We start from the raw sequence: 24021 nt of genomic DNA, 5'->3' as shown, positions 1-24021 counted from the left end.
CACACCCACTGGATGATTCAAGCACCAAGCAGGATGACACTGGTAGCACCGTGTAAATCCTAGAGCCACTTTCATCCAAAGGCTTGCAACAAAGGCTTTTTATCAACAAGGGACAAATCCAGGCATGAAATTTAAGAGATTATGAACCTGAGTTATAGTATATACTAAGCGATAACACTAGAGAATACGACTAAACATTCCATTAATTTATACGAAGTAAAATTGCATATTGACTTCACTTATACTGTAAAGTTATGCACATTTCAGAGTTCATAATCATTTATATCTCTGAGGTTTTACAGCATATTAGGGAATTTGTTGTCATGAAGTTGCTCTGTGACAGTTTCTTATGAGCAATATTTTATCACACAAGGCACAGTAGATGTGTAAATAAAGCAGATATTCATGTTTTATGAGTACACTGTGCCATTGGTTGTTTAAAAACAAATCCATAATTTTTCTTTTTTTAAATATGACCCCTTTGAGTTTCATCATTTTTAGACACGACGCAAGGTAAGCTTCAATCCATATAACAAACCATACTACAGCAGCTAACTTCACGACGCTGCAACATACACAGAATGACTTGTTCTTCAGCCCCAAATCATGCCACTTTTTCACTTTTTTGTATCGCAACACATTATTTCTGCAGATCGTCTGCAGTTCATAAAACAGAGGGAGGAGGACGGCTAGAACAAAAGGTGGGGGCCTGGCGTCATTTCCTGCCACACACAGCGTCCTGCGCTGTAACCCCCACCCCGTCTGTTACCATAGCAACCGCAGGGACCGGGACAGGCCGCATTACCATGGTTACATACCGATTGCATTGGGCATCTGGTTCCAGCTGAAGTTGAAGTCTGAGGTGCTTGACTGGATCATGGGTGTGGCTCCGTTGAACGGACAGACCTTCTTATAGTAGCAGATATCTGTTTTGTGGTTGGGCAAAACGGTTTAATACGCACTTGATACAGAGCAATGTATCCACATTTTTAGCAGCACATGAATTGTTTTTTTTCAGTAACCAAGTGAGGTCTGTGTGTCTGTGTGTGTGTGTGTGTGTGTGTGTGTGTGTGCGTCTGTCTGTCTGCTAAGCTCGCCACAAGTCAGAAGCACAAGAAACAGGACAACCAAATTCAATTCTTGCCAATGTATTCTCATTTTAATACAACCGTGACATTTGTTGTAAATACCTGGGTACAGTATTCTGTAAAGTCCCTGAAGACGGACTGTGTTATTAATAACAATAGGCATTGTGGTGTAAAACAGTCCCTGGCTCTCTGATGGACCCCCACATGCAGAGCCGATAACACTGACAGCATACAGCCAGCTCTCAGGGCGAAGCCTTCAATGCATCAGAGCCTGAGACTCTGCTCTCATCAGCCCATGATGAAGGACACTAAGCCCCCCATAACCATTATTACATTACATTACTGGCATTTGGCAGATGCTCTTATCCAGAGCGACGTACAGTTGATTAGACTAAGCAGGAGGCAATCCTCCCCTGGTGCAATGCAGGGTTAAGGGCCTTGCTCGAGGGCCCAACGGCTGTGCGGATCTTATTGTGGCGTGTCCCAGTCATTTACCTTAACCACTACGCTACAGGCCGCCCATAACCACTTTCACATCCCCGTCATCTATTCTCCACTGTCACCTGACACATTTTGTCGTGTCCTTCAGTGATGGCTACAAACACAGCTGATGGGTAGAACCTAGTAATTTTGGTAAAAGGGAAAAAATATGTGGGAAATAAAGATACTCACAGTTGTAACACAACAGAAGACCCGCCTCCCCATCTTCGTACACATCTATGGCTGCCACAAAATTGACCTGGACACACCGACATGACAAAAAGAGTAACATTCATAGTGAAACACAGAAGCAGCGATGTAACAATGCATTTGTTTATTTCAGATCCTCCACTGGGCATGTACAGCACTGTAGAACAACTCCATAGTGCAAGAATATCCATCCATCCATCCATCCATCCATCCATTATCCGAACCCGCTTATCCTGATCAGGGTCGCAGGGGGGCTGGAGCCTATCCCAGCATACATTGGGCGAAAGGCAGGAATACACCCTGGACAGGTCGCCAGTCCATCGCAGGGCACACGCACCATTCACTCACATACTCATGCCTACGGGCAATTTAGACTGTCCAATCAGCCTAACCTGCATGTCTTTGGACTGTGGGAGGAAACCGGAGTACCCGGAGGAAACCCACGCAGACACGGGGAGAACATGCAAACCCTGCACAGAGAGGCCCCGGCCGACCAGGGGATTCGAACCCAGGACCTCCTTGCTGTGAGGCGGCAGTGCTACCCACTGCACCATCCGTGCCGCCTAGTGCAAGAATATGAAGTACTGAGATGTAGGACACCATGTTACACATTTCAATTTTATTGAAACATGGTGCAGTTGTACTCTCACCAATGGGCTGAGTTGTGGGCGGGTGGGTCGGCCTGTTGCCACAGCGAGCCCTGTAGGGGGCAGCACTCACCCGATTAGCCTCCACGTGGTGCAGCCGGTACGCCTCTCCGGTGCTCTCGTTGATCAGGTCAAACTGGTGTTTGTAGGCCACGCAGATCATGTTGTCGTTCTCTCCAGTGGGACCGTCCACCAGCGCCATGACAACAGGAGGGTCGCACAAACAGATCTCCTGCGTGACAAGCAGCGTGGGGGGGGGGGGGGGGGGGGGGTCACAGGAGGGCCGGACCGAGGCGTACGCACGCGCTCGTGAAGCGGAACGGAACCCTATCCCCCCGTCTCACGTGTCACAGCGCCCGCGTCAGCGTTTCGACTGACAGCGGTCGTCAATGCAATCACTCGGCCTCACAATCATTCCGTCTCGGACGCATCCCGCCGCTGATACATTCACCCAGACGCTCTCGTTCTCGCCTGATTGCGGCTTTCGATAATCAGGCGAACGTAATCACCCTGACCAAGTTTGAGTGCTCAGCCCAATGCAGCGGCATACTCCTATACGCGTGCTGGGGCATTCTGAGTGTGGGGGTGGGAGGGAGGGAGGACACATAGTCTGAGCAGTCAGGATCAGGAGGAGGGGGCTGAAATGTAATTAGAGTAACCTGGGGGGTGTGGGGCTGGAGGCAGTCTTACGGCGGGGGGAGGTGGGGTGAGGCTAAGCCGGCACTCGTGTTTACCCTGATGTACTGGAACTCTTCCACGGGAGATTCGGGGGGCGCGGTCACCATGGCGACGGCGCTCAGGCAGTCCGTCCGCGGCTGCTTCCTGGTGATGAGGAGGAGCTTGTTGCGAATGGCGGCCACGATGCGCAGCTCCACGCCGTGGTGGGTGTTGATGGAATACAAATGGCAGCCTGCGGAGAGGGAGCGGGGCAGGGCAGCAGACGGCGGTTAGTGTTGCCGGTCCTCCGCTGCGAATCTGAATTCTCCCCGCAGCGCGTCTCCCATTCCAGCCACATTTCTCGGCCCCATCCCGCATTCTCGCGCGTTCAATGTTCTGTCCATTCTTTAGCTGCAGCATCAAGCTGCTTCCCATTCTCTGCTCACAAAAATCACAATAATAATTTGCATGGGTGAAAAAAAAAAAAAAACTTTGAGGAGAAAATTGCATGTGAGAATTAGAGAATGTTTACAAGCTTTTGTAGACGTGAACGATTACCCCATCCCCCTGCTTCCTTTGAGCTCATTCATGCTCCTTTTTTATAGCCTCTCCTCCCTAAATCACCCGCTGTGCTTGGCCTTTCAGCTAAGGCAGGGCAGTATTCTGCGCTGGGATTTATTCCTCCGCTTTCATCGGAGGTTTAACCCCCTCGCTCCTCTCCCCCCATGCTGTCCGTGTCAGATATCCCTCCGGTCTTATCACACAGCCCAACTCGCCCGCTCCAGCCCTGCTGCCTGCTCTTCATTATCCGCACTGACATCTGTGAACCTGCTGCCTGCTCTTCATTATCCGCACTGACATCTGTGAACCTGCTGCGGGCGCATCTTCCACAAAGACTCAGCTCTGAGGCCATGGAGGGAGGGAGAGAGGGAGAGAGGGATGGAGAGAGAGGGAGGGTGAGGGAGGGAGGGAGAGAGGGAAGAAGGAGAGAGGGAGGGGAGAGAGAGAGGGAGGGAGAGAGAGGGGGCAGTGAGGGAGGGAGAGGGAGCGAAGGAGAGAGGGAGGGAGAGAGAGGGGGCAGTGAGGGAGGGAGAGAGAGAGAGAGGGAGAGAGAGGGGGCAGTGAGGGAGGGAGAGAAGGAGAGGGAGGGAGTGAGGGAGAGCGAGGGAAGGAGGGAAGGAGGAAAAGAGGGAGAGGGGGCAGTGAGGGAGGGAGAGGGAGAGGGAGAGAGTGAGGGAGAGAGGGATGGAGGGAAAGAGGGAGAGGGGGCAGTGAGGGAGGGAGGGGGAGAGGGAGGGAGTGAGGGAGAGAGAGGGAAGGAGGGAAAGAGGAGAGGGGGCAGTGAGGGAGGGAGGGGGAGAGGGAGGGAGTGAGGGAGAAAGAGGGAAGGAGGGAAAGAGGGAGAGGGGGCAGTGAGGGAGGGAGAGGGAGAGGGAGGGAGAGATGAAGACTGAGAGTGTGAGACACTGTCTCTGCACTTCACAAGTGCAAAATGTTACAGAACTTATGCGAATGGCAGACAGAGTTGGCAATCCTCAAAACATTGCACTGGTAAAATGTGTTTTGAGACTTATTGAGCAAAGCTACCCTGTTGAAAAAAAAAACAGCTCAAGCTAGGTTTTGTAACAGCTGGTAGCTGGTTGACCAGTTGAGACCATCTCCATACTCCATCTGCCAAAGTGAACAAAAGCACCCTGTCATGACTGTATATGCCCTGTCGTGACTGTATCCCTGTCGTGACTGTATCCCTGTCGTGACTGTATATGCCCCTGTCGTGACTGTATATGCCCCTGTCGTGACTGCATCCCTGTCGTGACTGCATCCCTGTCGTGACTGCATATGTCCTGACCACGCTCTTGACCCACTTGCCCTTTTTAGGTTTGTGACAGCTGATTGTTCAGCCCTGTCGTGTGCGATTGCGATCAACCCATTAAAGTAATGGATAGCCGTTGGCTGTTTGAACACGAGAAGCCACTAACGTCGTGAGAAAAGAGAAATATAATAATGCAGTGTTCCCTATTCTTTGTGTGAAACTAGAAACAGACAGACAGACACGGAGACAGAGACAGACAGACACACAGAGACAGAGACAGAGACAGACACAGACACACAGACACACAGACATAGACAGAGACAGAGACAGACACACAGAGACAGAGACAGACACACAGAGACAGAGACATAGACAGACACAGAGACAGAGACAGAGACAGAGACAGAGGCAGAGACAGACACAGAGACAGAGACAGAGACAGAGACACACACAGACACAGACACAGACACAGAGACAGACAGAGAGACGGGTATGGCTGAATGTCTTGGCAGAACAGCAGATCAGAATAGGATGGAGCAGATGTGCTTCAGGACAGAGCCGGGCTGGGCGGAGCTGGCGAGGGCAGGGTAGGGTAAAGGAAGAGCTATCTCTGCTGCTGTGAAACTCAGTAAAATGGATGCTCCTCTCCACCTCAGTGAGCCAGCAGGCTGTCTGGAGCTGTGCCAATTTGGGTGCCCCTAGGGCTGCCCGGGGAGGGTGCAGGGGTGGGGATACTGCCATGAAATCAATCTCTCCTTTAAGCAGGTAGGGTGCCACTTCAGTCTCCTGTCAAGAGACCATGGAGGAACACTTCCCAATTTAAACCGGAGTGCAGGGGCAGATGGAACTCATTTGTACCAGCTAACTGGGAATTGAAAAATACATAAACTCAGAATTAACTGCTGAATAACCTCAAACAAAGGCTTGGGGCGCAATATCACCAAAGAAAATATTCCCCGCTCACCCTTTTGGACATTTTGTACTTCATTGTGCCACAACATAGGGTTTCTATTTGTGACAGTGATGGTGACCATCACTCAGTCCGCACTCAAAACAAAAGGAGGTAAAAGTGTAAATGCACACGACGAGACGGTCATCTTGCCTTTTGTTTTTTCGAGTTTATTTTCCCTGCTGTCGTACTTGCTGCGGATTGGCTGCTTCTCTTCTAAGCCTCTCTTGAGCGTGCTCAGTCGGAACACATAGAGACGGGCGTCTTTTCCTGTCCGGGTGGAAAAGACGGATGCAAGAGAAATGGTTGGCATTTATATAACGCCTTTATCCAAAGCGCTGTACAATTGATGCTTCTCATTCACCCATTCATACACACACTCGCACACCAACGGCGATTGGCTGCCATGCAAGGCACCGACCAGCTCGTCAGGAGCATTTGGGGGTTAGGTGTCTTGCTCAGGTACACTTCGACAGAGCTCGGGCGGGGGATCGAACCGGCAACCCTCCGACTGCCAGACGACTGCTCTTACTGCCTGAGCCATGTCGCCCCCATCATCACAGACCACTGCAATAAGAGCAGCCAGTGTTCACCACAGCCATATAGTTTTCAATAGTTGCTGTAGAAGGTTGGCTGTAATGCGGCTTGCTGAGAGACGTACATTTGATAGGCTGGACATTAATAAACATTTATGGATATTTTATTACTATTGGTCAATAAATAAAGAAGGATTAAATAACTATTTTTGTCAATTACAAGTACACCTGTATGAGAGAAGGAGACCACAGTGACCTCATGTTAGCATTAACACTGACCCTCAGTGTCAATGAACAGCACATATGACGTAAAAAATACAAAATACATTTTTTAATGAGGCAGATAAACTGCACACACTATATAGAATATTTCAATTACCCTGGAAACGACACAATACTTCTCGACCCCAGAGGACCGTGATTTCATGACCCCTGATGTAGTGGACACATGAGGGAGGATAAATGAGAAACTTCACAATGTGTCCTTTTCCGCAGGGGGCTTCTGAGCTGTAAAGTGGCTATTTTTCCTGAATGTATGCGGAGACCACAGAGAGAGGTTCTGTTGCTGGCAGCCGTGTGACCGAGGCAGAGAAGTAGATTCCTGCAGACTGGGCGTCAGCAGGCAGTCTGCCAGTACTTATGAATGCAGTTCACCAGGCCAGGCAGGGCAGAGAGGGCAGTGCGCTCTCTCCTCTTCTCTGTTTGCATCCCTCCATCCTTCTATCTTCCCCTCCCTCCACCCTTCTCTCTTCTCTTTCCCCCTCTCTCCACCATTCTGTCTCCCCCACCCTCCGCCTTTCTCTCTCCCCCACCCTCCACCTTTCTCTCTCCCCCTCAATCCACCCTTCTCTCTTCTCTCCTTCTCTCTCCCCCTCCCTCCGCCTTTCTCTCTCCCCCACCCTCCGCCTTTCTCTCTCCCCCTCCATCCACCCTTCTCCCTTCTCTCCTTCTCTCTACCCCTCCCTCCGCCTTTCTCTCTTCTCCTCTCTCCACCCTTATCTCTCCCCCACCCTCCACCTTTCTCTCTCCCCCTCTCTCCACCTTTCTCTCTTCTCCTCTCTCCACCCTTATCTCTCCCCTTCGCTCCTTCGTTCTCTGGTCTCTACCTCTCCCGTCCCTGCGGGAGGACGGCAGAGTGCTGAGCACATTCGTGGCACAGGAAGTGCATTTCCATAGGTCGCTCCAGTCCGGCAGGGGTTTGGCTACTTCCAGGACCCCGGGGGGAAGTGGACGAGCGGGCCGAAGTTACTGAAGTAAACACCCTGAAATGAGTTTCACTGCGGGTGCGCTCTGTTTCTTTATCTGACCGTTATTTCTGCTTGTGAATGGAAATAGGCATACAGTACCAACAAGAAAACATAACGGAGTGGACCCAAACGACCATACGCCCTGTGAAAGCCTCCAGTATCGCAGGGTGAAGTTCTCATATGTGTTCCTCCCGTGTGTTTGCGGTCGGTAAATACAGGCCCATACTGGATAGCCACAGCTGCCAGCAGGGGACTTGTATCATGTGTCAGATTTTGAAAGCTGGTTTGGTGACAATGACATTTTATAGATTGGCCTGACAGCGTTTTAAAATGAAGACCTCTCCGCTCTGAGTAATTATCTGCCTCCGTCAATCTCACAGAGTGCTGTGAAGGGCCCAATTACCCCCGGCCCATCTTTGTAATATTTACCTTTCAGAGCACTAAGAGACTGCCGGTGGACTGATCCCTGTGTGGAGGATCTTCCGCTCAACCCATCTCTTTTAAAAGGACATTCTATACGGTGACCCACAAGGACTTTCGAGCCACAAAAACTAAAGCACGAACAAACACAAACGTACAAATTTCAAACGGAAACGCGCTCCAAATGAAGAAACGTACAAATTTCAAACGGAAACACGCTCCAAATGAAGAAACGTACAAACTTCAAACAAAAACGGGTTCCAAATCAAAAAACAACATTTCAACAACGTATACAGAGCTCAAGTAATGCAACACGGAAACGCGCTGCATGTTCAGAAACGCTGCAAAATGTAGATACAATAGAAATGTTCTGTGCCATTAAATGAGGCCACTGTCCGTATAATCCACAATGAGGCGGTCAGCTATCATGAAATAATGTCCGCCTCGGAGGCAAAGAACCAGCGAATGTGAAAAGTACCTCTGCAAAGGTCATTATTTCATAATGGCTGACCGCTTCATCATGGAGTATCCAGCGTATTACACGACAAATTACCTTACGAAAGAAATCTCTCAGTAATTTGACACAAAATATAGATTACTCATAGCAATGGTCATTAATGGCCACATGATGCCTTAGGTCAGTGGTTTCCAAACTCAGTCCTGGAGTACCCCTGTGTATGCTGGTTTTCCTTCCAAACACTAAAACCCACATTTTATCAGATAGCTATGCATACCGTAAAGAACGAAATCCCCATGTTCATATTGTGCTTATTGTGCTACATTGCAAACAATGCATACATTTCAATGAAAAATTGCATAAAAAGTGTTAAATTCTTTTTGACTAAAAACGACAAATTAAACACGGTCAATGACCTCAATTATGTGCCTTAAGGTAAACCTTTAATTTGTTGCCACTTCTTATGTCATTGTTTACAATATGGTCATCTAATTCTTCATGCCATTGCAAAGCTATTCCTGGCATAATGCGGTTTAAGCTTAGATTAACAGCTTGTTAACAATCTCTAAGAAGATTAGCAGCGTGTTAAAACAATATAATGAAAATAGGGGTTGGACATGGGTACTCCAGGACCGAGTTTGGGAACCACTGCCTTCAGTGACCAATCAGAATTGGGCATTCCACAAAGCCGTGTAATAAAGCATAACAGCACAACCTCGAGTGTGATACTGCCTATATAGAACAGTTCTACAAACACGGCTATGAAGTAATGGTCATTTGAATGGTAATGAGTTAGAAACCTAGCTAACTCAAAAATCTAGCCACCGTACGAACACAACTGCAAGGCAGGCATCCCACCTCTCCTAGAAGGTCCAGGAGTCTCCCAGAATTTGTTAGCTGCTCCCTGACACCCACGAGTGGGCAGAAGTCTCACGCAAATCAACAATCTGCACCACAGGCAGAAGTGAAGTTTAGAAATGCGCATTATCCTGTCAAGAGTAACTTGCGAAATGAGGAACTCAGTAGTTTTACTGGTGGAACCGAACATGTTCAATGGTATTATTAAGCCTTACAGCAAATTAGGCCTCATAGCAAAGACTTGGTAGGTATAGTGATAACTTTTCTTTACCATATGGCCTCAAAATTTAGCATTTTGGATATAGTTCTGCAAAGACTGCACATACTTTTATACTCTTATCTTGAAGTGAATGCACCACCAAAAAATTTACTTATGTATTTCAGTAGAAATGTGCTGGTTTAAATCCTCTATGGATAACAGTCAAAACCATAGCTTGTAGCTGTCACCCATTTTTCACTTATTTCGGGTTTTACTTCCTCGATTTCGATGTCAGATTGCAGCAGAGCAAACTTCCACTGGGTTGATTGGAGGGTGACTTCATTCACCTGCAGCTCCGGGTGTGGAAACTGATTCTTAATTTGGAGTAGCCTGGTGCATTCCCTCTTGGCCAATCGGGGTGTGACGACGCCCTTTATTTTGGGCTTAAAAGAGGCGGTTTCTGAGCATATCTTCTTGAAGTTATGCTTCATAGCAGGAAAAACCACAAGAGCCAAAAACACAGATTCTGTAGGGCCTTTTTAAGAATTATTTGTTCTGCTTACTGTTGATTTTGAGGCATATTTTGCATTGCTATTTTCATGATGGCCTTGCCCTTCAGGTTTTAGTTGTTTTGTTTGAATTCATTTAGTGTTTAAATACCAGAAACCCTATATACATTCAAAAAGAGAAAGGGGGTATACTTCAGTTTCCCCTTACTGAAGAGGCATTTGTTAATTATACTTGAAGTCCTTCCTGCTTCCCTGTATTTTGTGGTTGGGAACTGGTTCTCAGGCTTCTTCCTGATCAGCAGAAATTTAGTAATCAGTACTGCCACAAGCATTAGATTAACTGCTGTCGGAAGAAATACACTAAGTTTCTTCAAAATACAATGTACAAGAAAATGTTTAAATAAATGCCAAGATCGAAAGAAAGTCCTGGAAAATTCTCATATTGTTTCATCACTCACTGTGTTGGGGGAAAGAAAAAAAAAAGATCTTGGGACAATTACCTGCCTGGGTAATAACCCGTTGGTCAAAATTTCAGACTAGGACAGAAAAATGTTAATTTACCTTGTATAAAAGGGAGCATAACTGGAAATTAAAGATGCAATATCAATGTATGATAAAATGAGAAGATAAAAGGCCATGTTGTCAGAGCATATGCTGACGATGGTTGGCGTACAGTAAATGACAGCTGTGTTAGTCACCCTGGGCACACTGTAGGCGTCTACCCAACAATGGTTATTCAGCATGCAGTTCGGTTTTGTGTGAGAGAGGAAATTAGTATACACTTTTAGCCAATTCGAATGCAGATATAGAGTGCGCTTGGTCACCTTTGTCAGCCCTAGTGATGAGGAGATCCTGAGGTTCAAGAACGTGCATCTGTTTGACCACCATGGTCTTATCGAACACCTGCACAGGCACTGTCTCTGTATCTGTGAGAAATCATCAAGAGTACAAAACATCAAGCAAAAGTAATCAATGTACAATCTCACAGGATGATGTCACATCTTTCAATGTAAATATATCTAAGGCTGCATATACTGGAACTGTATAGGATAGTCCATGGAGGTTTTGGTCATTTTTGTCTTCAAGTTTCATGTCATACCAATTTTAAAAAATGCTTTGTTTTTTCTTATTTTCTTTTACGTCTTTGACCTTTGTTTATGAACACAACAAATGCACTATGGGTATTGCTGGTTCTCTGGCTCAATGTATGCGAAAAAAAAGTATAGTGTTTAAATTGAACATGGAAGGCGTATATTCTTCCAGGAAATGAGTCATCAATCAGAAGAGTTCTTCAGAGGAACAGAAGATCCAGGTTATTAAAGAATGTATTACACAGCAACAGATGTGTGGGTGCAATTTAAATCAGTAACACCACACACGCCGGCTACTGATGAGAACAGATGAATCCTGGACTACTTTATTGCTCCTTGCATTCACCGGCACTGGTAGTGCTTTAAAGCAAGTGTTTGAGTCCCTGAATAAAAATGAGTTTTATAATAGGAAATGTGACCAGAATTTAGTGATGAGAGAGACCAAGCGTGCACTGCTTCTACTGGAACTGGAAGAATCGTACAACAACGACTGTAAGTGGAGCCAGTCTCTGCTTTTCATCTGGGTCCAGTGGGCAGAGGTTGTGTATATTAAACATAATGTACTTGATAATGTTATCTTAAATATAGTATGAAGCCATACGGGAGAATATGCTCACCAGTGTTTAAATTAGCTGGGTCTGGAGCTGAAATAAAGCAAACTGCTGTTAATCAGTGTTAATCAAGCTCATTTTAGCTCATTTCAGGGGAGAATGGCTCCTTTTCAACCTCTCTTTTCTGATGTGTGTACCCTTGACATAATGACCATTGGTATAAATTTGAGAAAGAAAACGCATAATCTTTTGTGACAAGTGACACATTTTGTGTGGAAACCCTTCCTGTCACAAATAATTTATTTATTTGTCACAAAAAGCTTAAAAAAAAACGGCACAAGAATTGCCATGTAATGAGGAACAAGGTGACCGGATGGACACAGAACTGGCAGACTTTGAGCGCATCAGTTTGATGCGGTTGCACACTGAGGGTTCGTGCCCCGGTCCTGCCAAGGGCGAGGGGGCGGCGTAATTGGGCGGGCGCTCTGAGGGAGGGGGCAGGGACGTGGCAGGGAGGATCACCGCATACAGAAGTGCCCCGACTGCCTCGGAATCACGGTCCGGGGCTCCAGACGATGTGGCTTAAAGAGGTCTATCTCTTTCTGGCTGCTGTGGGACAGGGTCGTAACGATGTTTCCTCAATTAACACGGGTGATTTATATAAACAAATGTGTGTATATATATATATATATATATATAATATATTTTATATAGTATATATACAAAAATACATCATAAAAAAGTATGGTGAAAGGAAGTTTAAAGCAATCCATGAGACAAAATTTGATAAAATGTTTGATTGACTCCTTTACATCAGTTAATCAGTCACACCTCTCTAACTAACAGAACAAGACATCGCACTCTAAATTCAGAGATCAGGGTGTATAGAACGACGTGTAAAAAATGAGCTAAATTTAAAAAGTAGTTTTGACAAAGTTAGGTTATTAATATTCATTCTTAATTAATGCAGGGAATTAAACTGAAGTATTCAAGCATGTCTTGTTTTGTAGAGAAAGTCTTTGATTACACTGAGACCAAGATATTGTCCTTAACATGGTGGTCTAACTGTAACTCTCAAATGTACAGGTGGGTAGGCTCAAAGTGGAATGAGCTGTCCACAATTTTCTAATTGATGGTTTGTGGGGGGGGTTTTCTCACAAGTATAGCAATTGTCATTACTCCAAGGTTACATTATGAGTGTGAAATATGAGGAAGGTCTGAGAGGTAGATATTGCAAAGGGGCCATTTCCCCCCTTTAAACCTTTTAAAAATGATGATATGGTATTAATAGATATCAGGGTTGCTCTCCAATTACCATCCAGCAGCATGACTCCAGCAGCATCTGTGGTGAGTAACAAGGACTGACCCCAGGAGTCACTGCACACAATCTCATAGGGAAAGCTATTGCAGAAGATCTGGGACTCCCATGGCTGTAAGAAAAACACAGGCCGAGGGAAATGAGATAAGAGCAGAGATAATAAACGAAGAGGAGATTAAGAACACTGGCCTGGCTCCTGGATCTGGTTTGGTCTGCAATGAGAAGCCAACACTGAAAGGAGGCGGTGTGCTCTACAGCAAACCCACAGGAAAGCAGCAAGGCCATTGTGTGCTGCTCAGGGTACGGTCTATGCTTGTTTGTTCTGCTACTGCTTTACAGTAAAACCTCTGGGCATCATTGAAGAATGTTAAAACCTTTATGTATTGAAACTGTTATAAACATTACTGTCTTTTTATCGGGTTAATCTAATTTCATAGCTATGCATTTTAGTGTTACGTAGTTGATAACCAATAATCAAACAAGTGGTGCATGTAATCTCATTAGATAATTAATGTATTTGAATTTCAAACTACAGATCCATTTCGAACTGTGGGGATGCATCTTATTTTTAGTGACTCACAAAGTTTCCAAATTGTTCAATGTTAAATGGCTAACTATGAAGATGTAAACCTTTCAACTGTCAATGTTACTGACGTTTAGCCATCTGGCAGTTAATGTCGGCTTCACTCACCCAGCACTGACTATAAGTGAGAATTACCCACCTCCTTTCTACACAACCCTGTGGTGACCAGACTGGTAGGGGCGTCACCTCGCACGATGGTCTTCAGCTTCAGCGCCTGGGCAGTGAGAGAGAGAGAGTTGTGGCAACACTGAGTCTGAGGGAGAAGTCTGGTTACATGCTAAACTATGGCTGATGTTATGTTCCAAACGGGGTGGTAAAAACAATGTCACTGACACCAGATGGGTGAGCTGAATAAGTGTTGGATTCACATTGATTTGTGTTGTGTGTGCTACTTTGAGTGTCGTTAAAAAGTGGGACTCATACACTGTATGAGCTGAGATGTAGCTTATCATTTGATTTATGTTTTTGACTCTGTACCGTATGATACCTCCAGCATCTGGACGACCTCACCACACCCTTGAGCAGTGTGTGGTCACACCTCACCCCACGACCCTGAACAGTGTGTGGTCATACCTCACCTCACCTCACGACCCTGAGCAGTGTGTGGTCACACCTCACCTGCCCCACGACCCTGAGCGGTGTGTGGTCACACCTCACCTGCCCTATCCTGACAAACTCAGCCTGCCGCGCCTCCTCCTTCTTCCGTGCAGATTTGGGAGACTCCGGCAGGACGTCGCTGAAGGAGCGGCGATTCAGCATGTTCTGAGGAGAGAAGGGAACCTGAAGACGGAACGAGCAGAGAAACGGGCCTCAGCGCAGGCCCAGAGGAGCAGGGAAGAAGCGAAGAGCAAAGGGAGCAGAATGAGACCACATTCAGACGGCAGAGAGATGAGAACAAAACTGCACTCGCACAGCAGTGAGAGGAGAAGGAGGCCACATTCAGACAGCAGTGAGAGGAGAAGGAGGCCACATTCAGACAGCAGTGAGAGGAGAAGGAGGCCACATTCAGACGGCAGAGAGAGGAGAAGGAGGCCACATTCAGACAGCAGTGAGAGGAGAAGGAGGCCACATTCAGACGGCAGAGAGAGGAGAAGGAGGCCACATTCAGACGGCAGAGAGAGGAGAAGGAGGCCACATTCAGACGGCAGTGAGAGGAGAAGGAGGCCACATTCAGACAGCAGTGAGAGGAGAAGGAGGCCACATTCAGACGGCAGAGAGAGGAGAAGGAGGCCACATTCAGACAGCAGTGAGAGGAGAAGGAGGCCACATTCAGACGGCAGAGAGAGGAGAAGGAGGCCACATTCAGACAGAAGCTGTAGACAGACGAGTGAGTGAGTGGCGAGATGGTAAGACTTACTGTAGAAGAAAGATGACAGAAAGGTACAGTAAGGACTACACTAAATGGCAGAGATATAACAGAGAGAAAGTAGATGGACAACAGCATTGTAAGTGCATAGTATACCGCAAACGTACAGAGAGAATCGGCCTGCTCTTCTATTGCCAATAAGAACGGAGAGTAGCAGGTTATGCAGGTTGCCAATATCAAATAAGCATTAGCTACTCTATATGGGTTTGGACTATGAATGACCAGAACACCACCTATTTAGCAATAAATGAAATGTTAGGTTGTAGGCATGCAGCTGTGTTGATTTCTCTGTGGTGGTGCCGTGGACTAACACATCATGGGTCCAGTGGGTTTGGGCAAGACTTCAGTCCCGGAGCATGACGGGGGCCAGAAGGAGCACAGGTCCAGAATCTACCTTGTGGAGGTCGGGAATGAGGTCCTGATAAAGCGAGCGGATAAGCATGTCCAGAGTGCGCTGGCGTTTCTGAGCGAACGTCGGCGTCTCCAGGGTGGCCTTCTCTCCGTTAATTACTGAAAAGGAAGTCAAAGGGGAACCATTATTAATGCATGCACAACCGGTGCAGGGTCAGTGCGGCTTACTACTGCATTATGGGCCTATAAACGCCAAATGTCACAAGAAATACAAACACAACTTTTAAGTGTATACATTATTGGTCGTTAGGCAGTGTCTCAAGGATTTCCATACACAATGGGTAAGGAGGGATGGCACACCCCATACAGACACACGGTACTCACATTTAACTAACAAAAAGTCCCTGAATTCTTGGTGATCTGTAAACACTGGTGGTGAGGGGAGGGGAGGTCCAAACAGGGGAACACTCTCCTCAGAGAAGATCTTCAACCTGCCCCGTGTTAAAAAGCAGTACAATTCTGTGAGTCCAGGATGAACACACTCTACAGTATACGATACAACAGACTGCATATAGCCATGAATGATGAATGAGCATCAAATGTATACATACCTGTAGCTGTCATTCTGGCTGTTGTATCTAACTAAGGCAAAAATATCTATGGGCTCTTTAAGGAAGATCATTTAACTTCAGTGACAGAAATGGAAATACACCTGATGCACCACCAAATACGTAATTAATGAACACGTATCTATGGATTAAAAATAATGCTAATTTTTTTTTGTTTGCTTGGGACAGACTTTTGCACAATTTTGGATTTGTCATTTTGAAATGAAACCATTCACATATGGTTAAAGTATAGATTCTCAGCTTTTTATCAAAGGTGTTTTTATACAACCCCCCCCCCCCCCCCCCACACACACAAACATAAATGGCTTCAGAGTTTTTCATTAGTCGCTTCCTTGGTGCAGGTTCAGTAGAACAGAGTTTTCAGTATCTAGTGTTGATTTGTATACACTAGTTGGTTTGTATATGAGGTTGGATCATATCCCTACATGACTACCTGGTGCCAAGACCACGGCCGGTTGCATATGCCCAAAGCCCAAAGGATACGTGTAAAATGGGATCGGATCATGGACGGTTTGAATGATGAAGAGGCATCATCTCCCTCTTGGAACACTATTGTAACAATATCATTCCCAATATGCCTTTTCCTCTCCACCTGTGCTCACATACAAATGTAAAACAACACGTTTGTCATGCAGAATCGCTCTGTGGAAGAGACACTAAAGTGAAACATATGTACATACATTTATAGTACAAGTATAAAAATGGCAACACAATTATGTAAAATGAAAAAGCTTATTTCCATGTTTATTTTCTATCAAGAACCAATTCTGCTCTGAATCTACCCACGCTGTTGGTGACGTCAAGAAAACTATAGAATTAGAATTTGAATAGAACCGTCTTGCATTACATACCCATAATAAATACTACAATATGAATTAGTCAAAGGATAAATGGTTTTCCAAATACACTAGGAAATGAGCTGGCTATTTAAAATCTTAAACTAAACTAGTGAAGTGTAAATATCTGGCCTTCTTCCAAAATGTATCTTAGTGGAGCTATGATTGTTTTACCTGAAGTTTAATATCAAATGTTACATTTTCATTGTCAACTTCAAAAATGTAAAACCATTTTTATTAGTCACATTTCTGAAGAGATTTTGCACTCTGGGTTTTTTAATGTGCACAGATCTATCTGGCATCACATGAAACCAACTTTATGCAATTACATACAGAGGAAGACTGAATGTCCAGAAATTTTTATGTTTCATTGATAGTACGGTACACTCACCCATGGAAGATTACCAATAAAACTTAACATGTGCGAACAGTTTCAGAATGCATCCAATTCATACCAATATCGATTCAATCCCTCTGAACAATTCATTTAGACATTTTCACAGAAATATTTCATATTTTATTTGATCATTCTGATCAAAGTTAATGATGTTAATATGTGATTCAACACTGCTTGGCAGAACCTGGAAAGTTTCCAGCTCTCTGGCATGAATGGTTATACAGAAGGAGAATTGTGCTCTCTTGAGATTGTGCTCTTTCTGGCTCTTGAGAATAATTGACCTTTGTGTGAAAGCATGTAACATCTTCCTTCTACAGATGTGACCAACATACACTAACTGTAATTCCACCCACGCAAACACTTCTCCTGAATGAGTGATCTGCTTGAGTGCTCGGGAATAAAGGGCTTCTTCAAATATTCTTGTGCCGACCAATAAGGGTCTCTCAGAATGGCCAAACCTAATTCTGCGATTTATGCACACTCACCTTCAAAGAGCACTCTGCTAGCTGTGGCCAAACACTAAAGAGGTGATGTCACCAGATTAGGCATATGATTCACGAAGGGCTCTGTTCTGTAGCTGCCACCAAACAGGCAGTACACCATGCAGCAAAGAAACTGCAGACTCACCTGCTGCTTGTTCTCCTTGGAGTACGGCAACATGGTGGACACGTGAAACATGAGCTCATGACCCTGGTACACAGTGTATATGGAGTTCATTCCTGTAGTGTCATCTGTAGAGAAGGAGACACGGGAGGTGCCTTGAAACGAGGCCTCAAAATAGATCTACGTTGAGCATGTCTGTCGTCTGCAATACCGACGGGGCAGACACGAAGAACAACGGCGCACTCACTTTTTGTGTCCAGGCCACCTCTGTACCCTGCCCAACCCTGCAGTGTGATTGTGTCTCCAAGGAGGTTTAGAAACTTGTCAAAGTTTTCACTTCCCATCTCTGTGAGGAAAAAGGGAAAGATTCCATTTCCAATGATGTACAAATGAGTTGAATGACTCAATGACTTCTTTCGTAAAATAATAAAACAATAATACTTTTACAATTAACTAGTACTGCTGATACTATTATGACAACTCATTGTAGAGCCCCTTCAACATGTATTAATAGTAATTAAATAAGAAATGGCAAAACTCACCATTGCTAAACATCTCATCATCTGTGAGCTGTCCATCTTTGGCATACAGAACACCAAATTTAAAGTTTACAGACCCCTACAAAGACAGTTTGAATCTAATTACAGACAGCAGAGGATAGAATGGTACACATGATTGTATGAAATTTACTGAATATTCAAAAGTCTGTTCTGTGAACAGCACTTGAGAGACTGAAGACTTCTTCACCAGTATGACTAATCACCAGCGTACTGTATGATGCCATTTCATTCATTTGTATTCATTAGCACTTGTTCTGTTATATCATTAGCTCTTACTGAAAAGACACTGTGGTCACTGAAAGTTCAAATCCATTTCCCTTTTTACGTCTTTTTTGAAACACACTAATTAACACCATTACCCCATGCATAATTATCATCAATATTAACTTTTCTAAAGTAAATAACAGCAGTGGTGGATTGCAAAATACCGACTTTCAAGTGTGTTTCCTTCCAGAAAACCTCCCCCTCTTGTCGGATTAAGAGGGGTATTAGGCTATTAATCAAATTAAAATAGCGGTCTCATTTCCATTTATACTGTAAAATCTGACAAACTACCTCTTGTTCTTCCAACACCAGTAAGTCCTGTGAAAAAATGAAAATAAATTTCACACTCTTAACAGTAGATTCACAATTCGATTTCCCTGTCTCCCCTCTCAAATGCACTTAAGTATGCCTGTATGTATACACACCATTATTAATAAATTCCGCCCCACCAAGGATCCACAGGCTTACCACCCTTTACAAAAACACACCCTGAAAAACAAAAGCCCCAGATGCCTTGATGGTGTTTGCCCTGGCCCAAATTTAAACATGCCCGGGTGAACACGCAGTATTTGCTTGGCCTTACTGTGAGTCAGAACAAATAAATGAATGAATAAATCAGAATCCCACCTTCTGGATCTCTGGGTTGAGTATTTCCCTTGGGCCCTTTTCAAATCTGTCCAGGTTCATGGCACTGGAGAGAGAAAGGAAAGCTAGGATTATCAACATTATTACTGTATGTCAACATGGTAGACACATTGCAATTTCTTTCATTGCAAAATGTTTTCTACAGGCCACAACTGTTATTTATGGGCAAGAATGGAACTTGGAATGTGTTAACCCTCCTATTATGTTTGGGGTCAATTTGACCCAACTCAGTGTTTGACCTCTCTTAAAAACCAATTAACCCTTTTTTTTAATTGATACTGTATAATTTTCTCATTTGTAGAAAAGTCCTGTACTAACTTGGCATAACATTTGTTGTGCAGTGTTATTTTGACCCTGCATAACTGTATAAAATGTAAGAAAATATACAACCATTTTCAAATTATTCTCAGATTTATTTGTGAATGATTGTGGTAGCACTTTCCCATGCAGCTACCCAACTTTCACTTACTGTTCCTTAGGCTCTAAAATGAGATGTTTCTCACAGATTTTTCATACTTATGGATAAAAGGCTAGTAGTTTGGGAGACAACGAGGAGGTGACACAATACATGTCTATTACAATATTTTTCTGTTTATTTCCCATGTTGGGCTCAATTTGATCCCAAATGTAAAACTGGTCCTAAAATCTGAACATAATAGGAGGGTTGAAAATATGATCAAAAATGGATGGATGTTTAGTAGTAACTAGATGAAGATAAGGATGTCAAAGAATGATAATCTAAAGCAAAAGTATTGAGCCATTGTGATTTTCCTCAGTAGTAATCATTCATTCATTCATTCATTCATTATCCTAACCCACTTATCCTGAACAGGGTCGCAGGGGGGCTGGAGCCTATTCCAGCATACATTGGGCGAAAGGCAGGAATACACCCTGGACAGGTCACCAGTCCATCCCAGGGCACACACACCATTCTCTCACACACTCATACCTACGGGCAATTTCGACTCCAATCAGCCTAACCTGCATGTCTTTGGACTGTGGAAGGAAACCGGAGTACCCGGAGGAAACCCACGCAGACAAGGGGAGAACATGCAAACTCTGCACAGAAAGGCTCCGGCCGACAGGGATTCGAACCCAGGACCTCCTTGCTGTGAGGCGGCAGTGCTACCCACTGCACCATCCATGCCGCCCAGTAGTAATCAACAGAACTATATTACAACAATGCCATTCAAAAGTTAAGTCCCCCAATCCCCATAAGTCAGCAGAAGTAATTGTCACGTTTCAGGTCTGTCTCGCCATGTTTTATGTTTATTCATGTTGTCTTAGTCACGTAATGTCTTATCATGTATTATGTTAGTCTAGGTTCGTCATGTTGTTTAGTTTATTTCTTGTTACGATTTATTTTCTCGTCATGTCTAGTTATGTTTCGTTACGATTATATTACCTGGTTATGTTGAGTGATTATCGTCTTAGTTTCGCTTTGTGTTATGTTTCGATGCATGTTTATTGTTACGTTAACTGGTCGTTGTTATGCATACACTTTTACATGTTTTTCCGCAAACCTTGCGTTCCGCCTTTTCTCTCTCTCTCTCTCTCTCTCGTTCTGTCCTTCACTCCCCTAGTGTTTCTATTTGTCTATTTACTAAAACTACTAACGCTAGATCAGGATTGGGTAGAAACTAACAAGACTAATCATGTGTTCATGTTACCTTACGTTTCTCGTGCATGTCATTTACTAATTTACTAATGCTAGGGCAGGATAGGTTTATTACTAACGATTACTAATCTCCTTGTTAAACTTGTCATCCATCGCACCTGTTTTCCATTTCCTTGCTACGCTCTAACTAATTGTCTACACCTGTCTACACCTGCATTTATAGCCCAGTCGCGCAACTGTTCACTGCGAAATTGTCTGCCTCTGTTTACCACGCAACTCTTGAGCATTATTTACTGTTTGATTACACGTTACGATCCACGCCTGTTTACCGACCATCGATTATTGATTTCTGTTTTGTGACCTTCGTTTGTTTCTTGACTACGTCCCCGCCTACCGTTTTTGTACTTCTGCCCCGCTGATTGTTTCATGGTTTCGACTCCCGCTTCCCCACGACTACGCCTCTGCCTGCCGTCCGCCTGTTCATCTGCCCCGCTGACAGCTCTCCTGCTACCGGACCTCCCTGCACGCCTACCGACTACGAGATTGCCTCTTCCCTCGGCACCGTGCTTTTTGTTTGTTTTGTATTTGTTTGGCTGGATCTTCGTGTATGGACTTTGCTTGTATTGACTACGCTCCTGGGACTCGTCCCGAATAAAGCCCTAACGGGACTTTATTTTACTATTGTTTCTGAGTCGTGCATTTTGGGTCCAACCCCCACGCACCCGTCTCAGTAATGGGACAGTCATTTTTGACAAATGTAATGATTTGTAAGGTCAATATTTTATTGCATACCCCTTACAGTAAATTTGACTGCAGTGACTCTGCAACTGCCACACATCTCTGATGTGATCCTTTGAGAGTGTATGCCAAGTTTCATGACTGCCTCTTTCAGTTGTTGTGCGTTTACATCATTTCGGACTTCAGTTTCCTTTTGAACAAGTGAAACGTCGAGTTGAATGGGGTTTAAACGTGGTGACCGACTGGGCCATGCCAGGCTTCAGCCCTTTCGTCCCGATCAGCTCCTATAAGAATGTTTTTAGTCGTCTTCCTGCACGACACACGCCCATTCAATGAGTTTGACATCATTTCTCCGAATATGATTCTGTTCACTTTGGCTGTCATTATGTTGCCGCCATCCCTGGTTACAGCATCGGTGAAGGCCACTGAACCGGCTCCAGATGCAGTCATGCAGGCCCAACACACCGCCTCCACACTGCTTAACAGATGAACTAGTATGGTGAGGGTCCAGAGCAGTCCTCTTTCTATCTCTGTCTCATCTGTCCATGAGACAATGACTGGTTTCCAAAACTTATGAGGTTCATCTTTTTCTTTTCTTTTTTTTTTGGGGGGGGGGGGCTACCTTGCAAATTCCAATGGCGTCTTTCTGCTCTTGATTAATTAGAGGTTTCTAACAGGAAGCGTAGCCTCTGTAATTTGCCACTGTCTTCAGCACACAGTGTCCTCTGATACTTTCACCCCATGGAGATCATTAGCAATTACTTGAGCTGGCAGTTTAGGATTTTTTCACAACTATTTTAATCATCCTGTCATCACTTTCTCCTGTCTTCCACAGATGGTCTAACTGCAGGTGATTCCTACCCTTACGAAAAAATCACATATGAAATTAGCCTTTTGGAACTAACATTATCATGTGAATTACAACATTTTAGAAGAAAGTGTAAAATTGATATTTTCATTCGTCTTCACAAATGTTTGACTTGAAATAGCATATATTACCCATTTTTTACTCATCCAATAAGTGGGATTATTTGCATGTATGAAACGTGTATGCTTCACATGTTGGGTGTTCAAGTGTTTTTTGAACAAATGATTTTTTAGGACATTCCATACAGTTGACTTTGGAAAACTGAAATATTCTTATTTTATGATTCTTTCATCTTCACAATAGCTTCCCTGGTCTCAGTGTTCTGGCCCTCATGTGCAGTTTTCATGTCTTGCTTCTAAATGATATAACCAATGCCCTGACACTCAGAGCTGTCCATTTCTAAAGAATTACAGTAATATGGGAACCATGTCAAATCTGAAACAGCTGGTGTTCATCTGTCCCAATACTTAGGCTGACACATTGAATTGAATTCTTGAAAAAAAAAAAACAAGAAATAAGAAATAAGTGCAGACATTGTGAATTTTTTCCCTCACTGTCATCATTTCCCTCATAGTACAAACATAATATGAAGGTAGCTGTCAAGAGAGAAGTGTTGAATGCAATGAACAATTTACAACAACTTGCCTTAGAATGGACTTGACTGACAGTGTTTTTGTAGGACTGTAAGGAAGGCAGATCTTCAGGGTTCCCTGAAATGGAGAACATAAAGAATTTAAGGAACAGTTGTGTGATTAAAAATAATAATAATCAATTCACCTTTCCTCACCAGCTATGGAGGACACTCTCTTGTCAGGCCAAGAACCATCCAAGACAAGATGCCACATGGACCACTTTCAGTTGTTCAACTGTAAGTGAGTGCCTGTGCTATGTCTAGTACAGTATATTGTAGTGCACTCCGTCCTTCGACATAGCTGGAAGATACAACAGTAGTACCACGTTGAGAATCGAGCCTTCAACCTTTTGGTAAAAGCCCAGCTCCTTAGCCACTATTCTACTGCTGACTAAACAACATTAAGTTGATAGTGTGGGCGAGACTGAATAGTTGATTACTCGAGGAATTGACCACAAGGACGCTGATCGATTACTTAATCTCACATTCCAGTCCTCCTTTCTATTTTTTGCCGCTGCCCTGTGGAATCACTCTCTAAGGTGTACATAATGAGGATTGATGGGAGAGTAGAGTTTGTTCTTTCTTGTGCCAGCTATTGGCTAAGCCTATAGAGGGCCTTTATTGTTAAGGATACATTTTGAACTGAAATGTCACATATAAAAATATTACACTTTTAAGTGTAAAACTGGTTGGAGTAAATTTTCAATGCGCATCATTAACCATTGGGAGCCAACTGACAGTCAAACATTTCTAATGCAAATGCTTTGTTAAAGGAATTTCACCTTTCTGCCAGCTTTGAGCAGTCTGGCCCTTCTCCTCTAACCTCTCTCATTAACAAGGCATTTCTGCCTGCAGAACTGCTGCTCACTGGATGTTTTTCACACCATTCCCAGCAAACTCTA

General features: G+C 44.4%; 1 protein-coding gene across 5 annotated transcripts in view; it reads right to left on the bottom strand.

Annotated features, from left to right (window-relative positions):
• garnl3 (GTPase activating Rap/RanGAP domain like 3) overlaps window positions 1-24021 on the bottom strand; it is a 94188-nt gene that overhangs the window by 12256 nt on the left and 57911 nt on the right. For 3 of the 5 annotated variants that reach the window (XM_061262853.1, XM_061262857.1, XM_061262856.1), the window contains exons 6-25: window positions 23134-23198; window positions 19247-19310; window positions 18911-18937; window positions 18338-18413; window positions 18043-18141; window positions 17820-17923; window positions 16443-16551; window positions 15942-15987; window positions 15715-15821; window positions 15374-15489; window positions 14271-14393; window positions 13753-13827; window positions 13028-13142; window positions 11779-11805; window positions 10895-10996; window positions 5998-6114; window positions 3160-3335; window positions 2499-2657; window positions 1761-1827; window positions 819-926 (exon numbers count right to left, since the gene is read on the bottom strand). In XM_061262853.1, the coding sequence (XP_061118837.1) occupies window positions 819-926; window positions 1761-1827; window positions 2499-2657; window positions 3160-3335; window positions 5998-6114; window positions 10895-10996; window positions 11779-11805; window positions 13028-13142; window positions 13753-13827; window positions 14271-14393; window positions 15374-15489; window positions 15715-15821; window positions 15942-15987; window positions 16443-16551; window positions 17820-17923; window positions 18043-18141; window positions 18338-18413; window positions 18911-18937; window positions 19247-19310; window positions 23134-23198 (1882 nt within the window). The remainder of the gene's footprint in view (window positions 1-818; window positions 927-1760; window positions 1828-2498; window positions 2658-3159; window positions 3336-5997; window positions 6115-10894; window positions 10997-11778; window positions 11806-13027; window positions 13143-13752; window positions 13828-14270; window positions 14394-15373; window positions 15490-15714; window positions 15822-15941; window positions 15988-16442; window positions 16552-17819; window positions 17924-18042; window positions 18142-18337; window positions 18414-18910; window positions 18938-19246; window positions 19311-23133; window positions 23199-24021) is intronic. The other 2 variants (XM_061262855.1, XM_061262858.1) reach the window with 1 other exon arrangement.

Source organism: Conger conger, chromosome 12 (assembly GCF_963514075.1).
Source record: "Conger conger chromosome 12, fConCon1.1, whole genome shotgun sequence".
In the NCBI taxonomy this organism is placed as follows: Eukaryota; Metazoa; Chordata; class Actinopteri; order Anguilliformes; family Congridae; genus Conger; species Conger conger.
The sequence above is the reverse complement of the archived record's forward strand: the minus strand, read 5'-3'. Positions and strand labels throughout refer to the sequence as shown.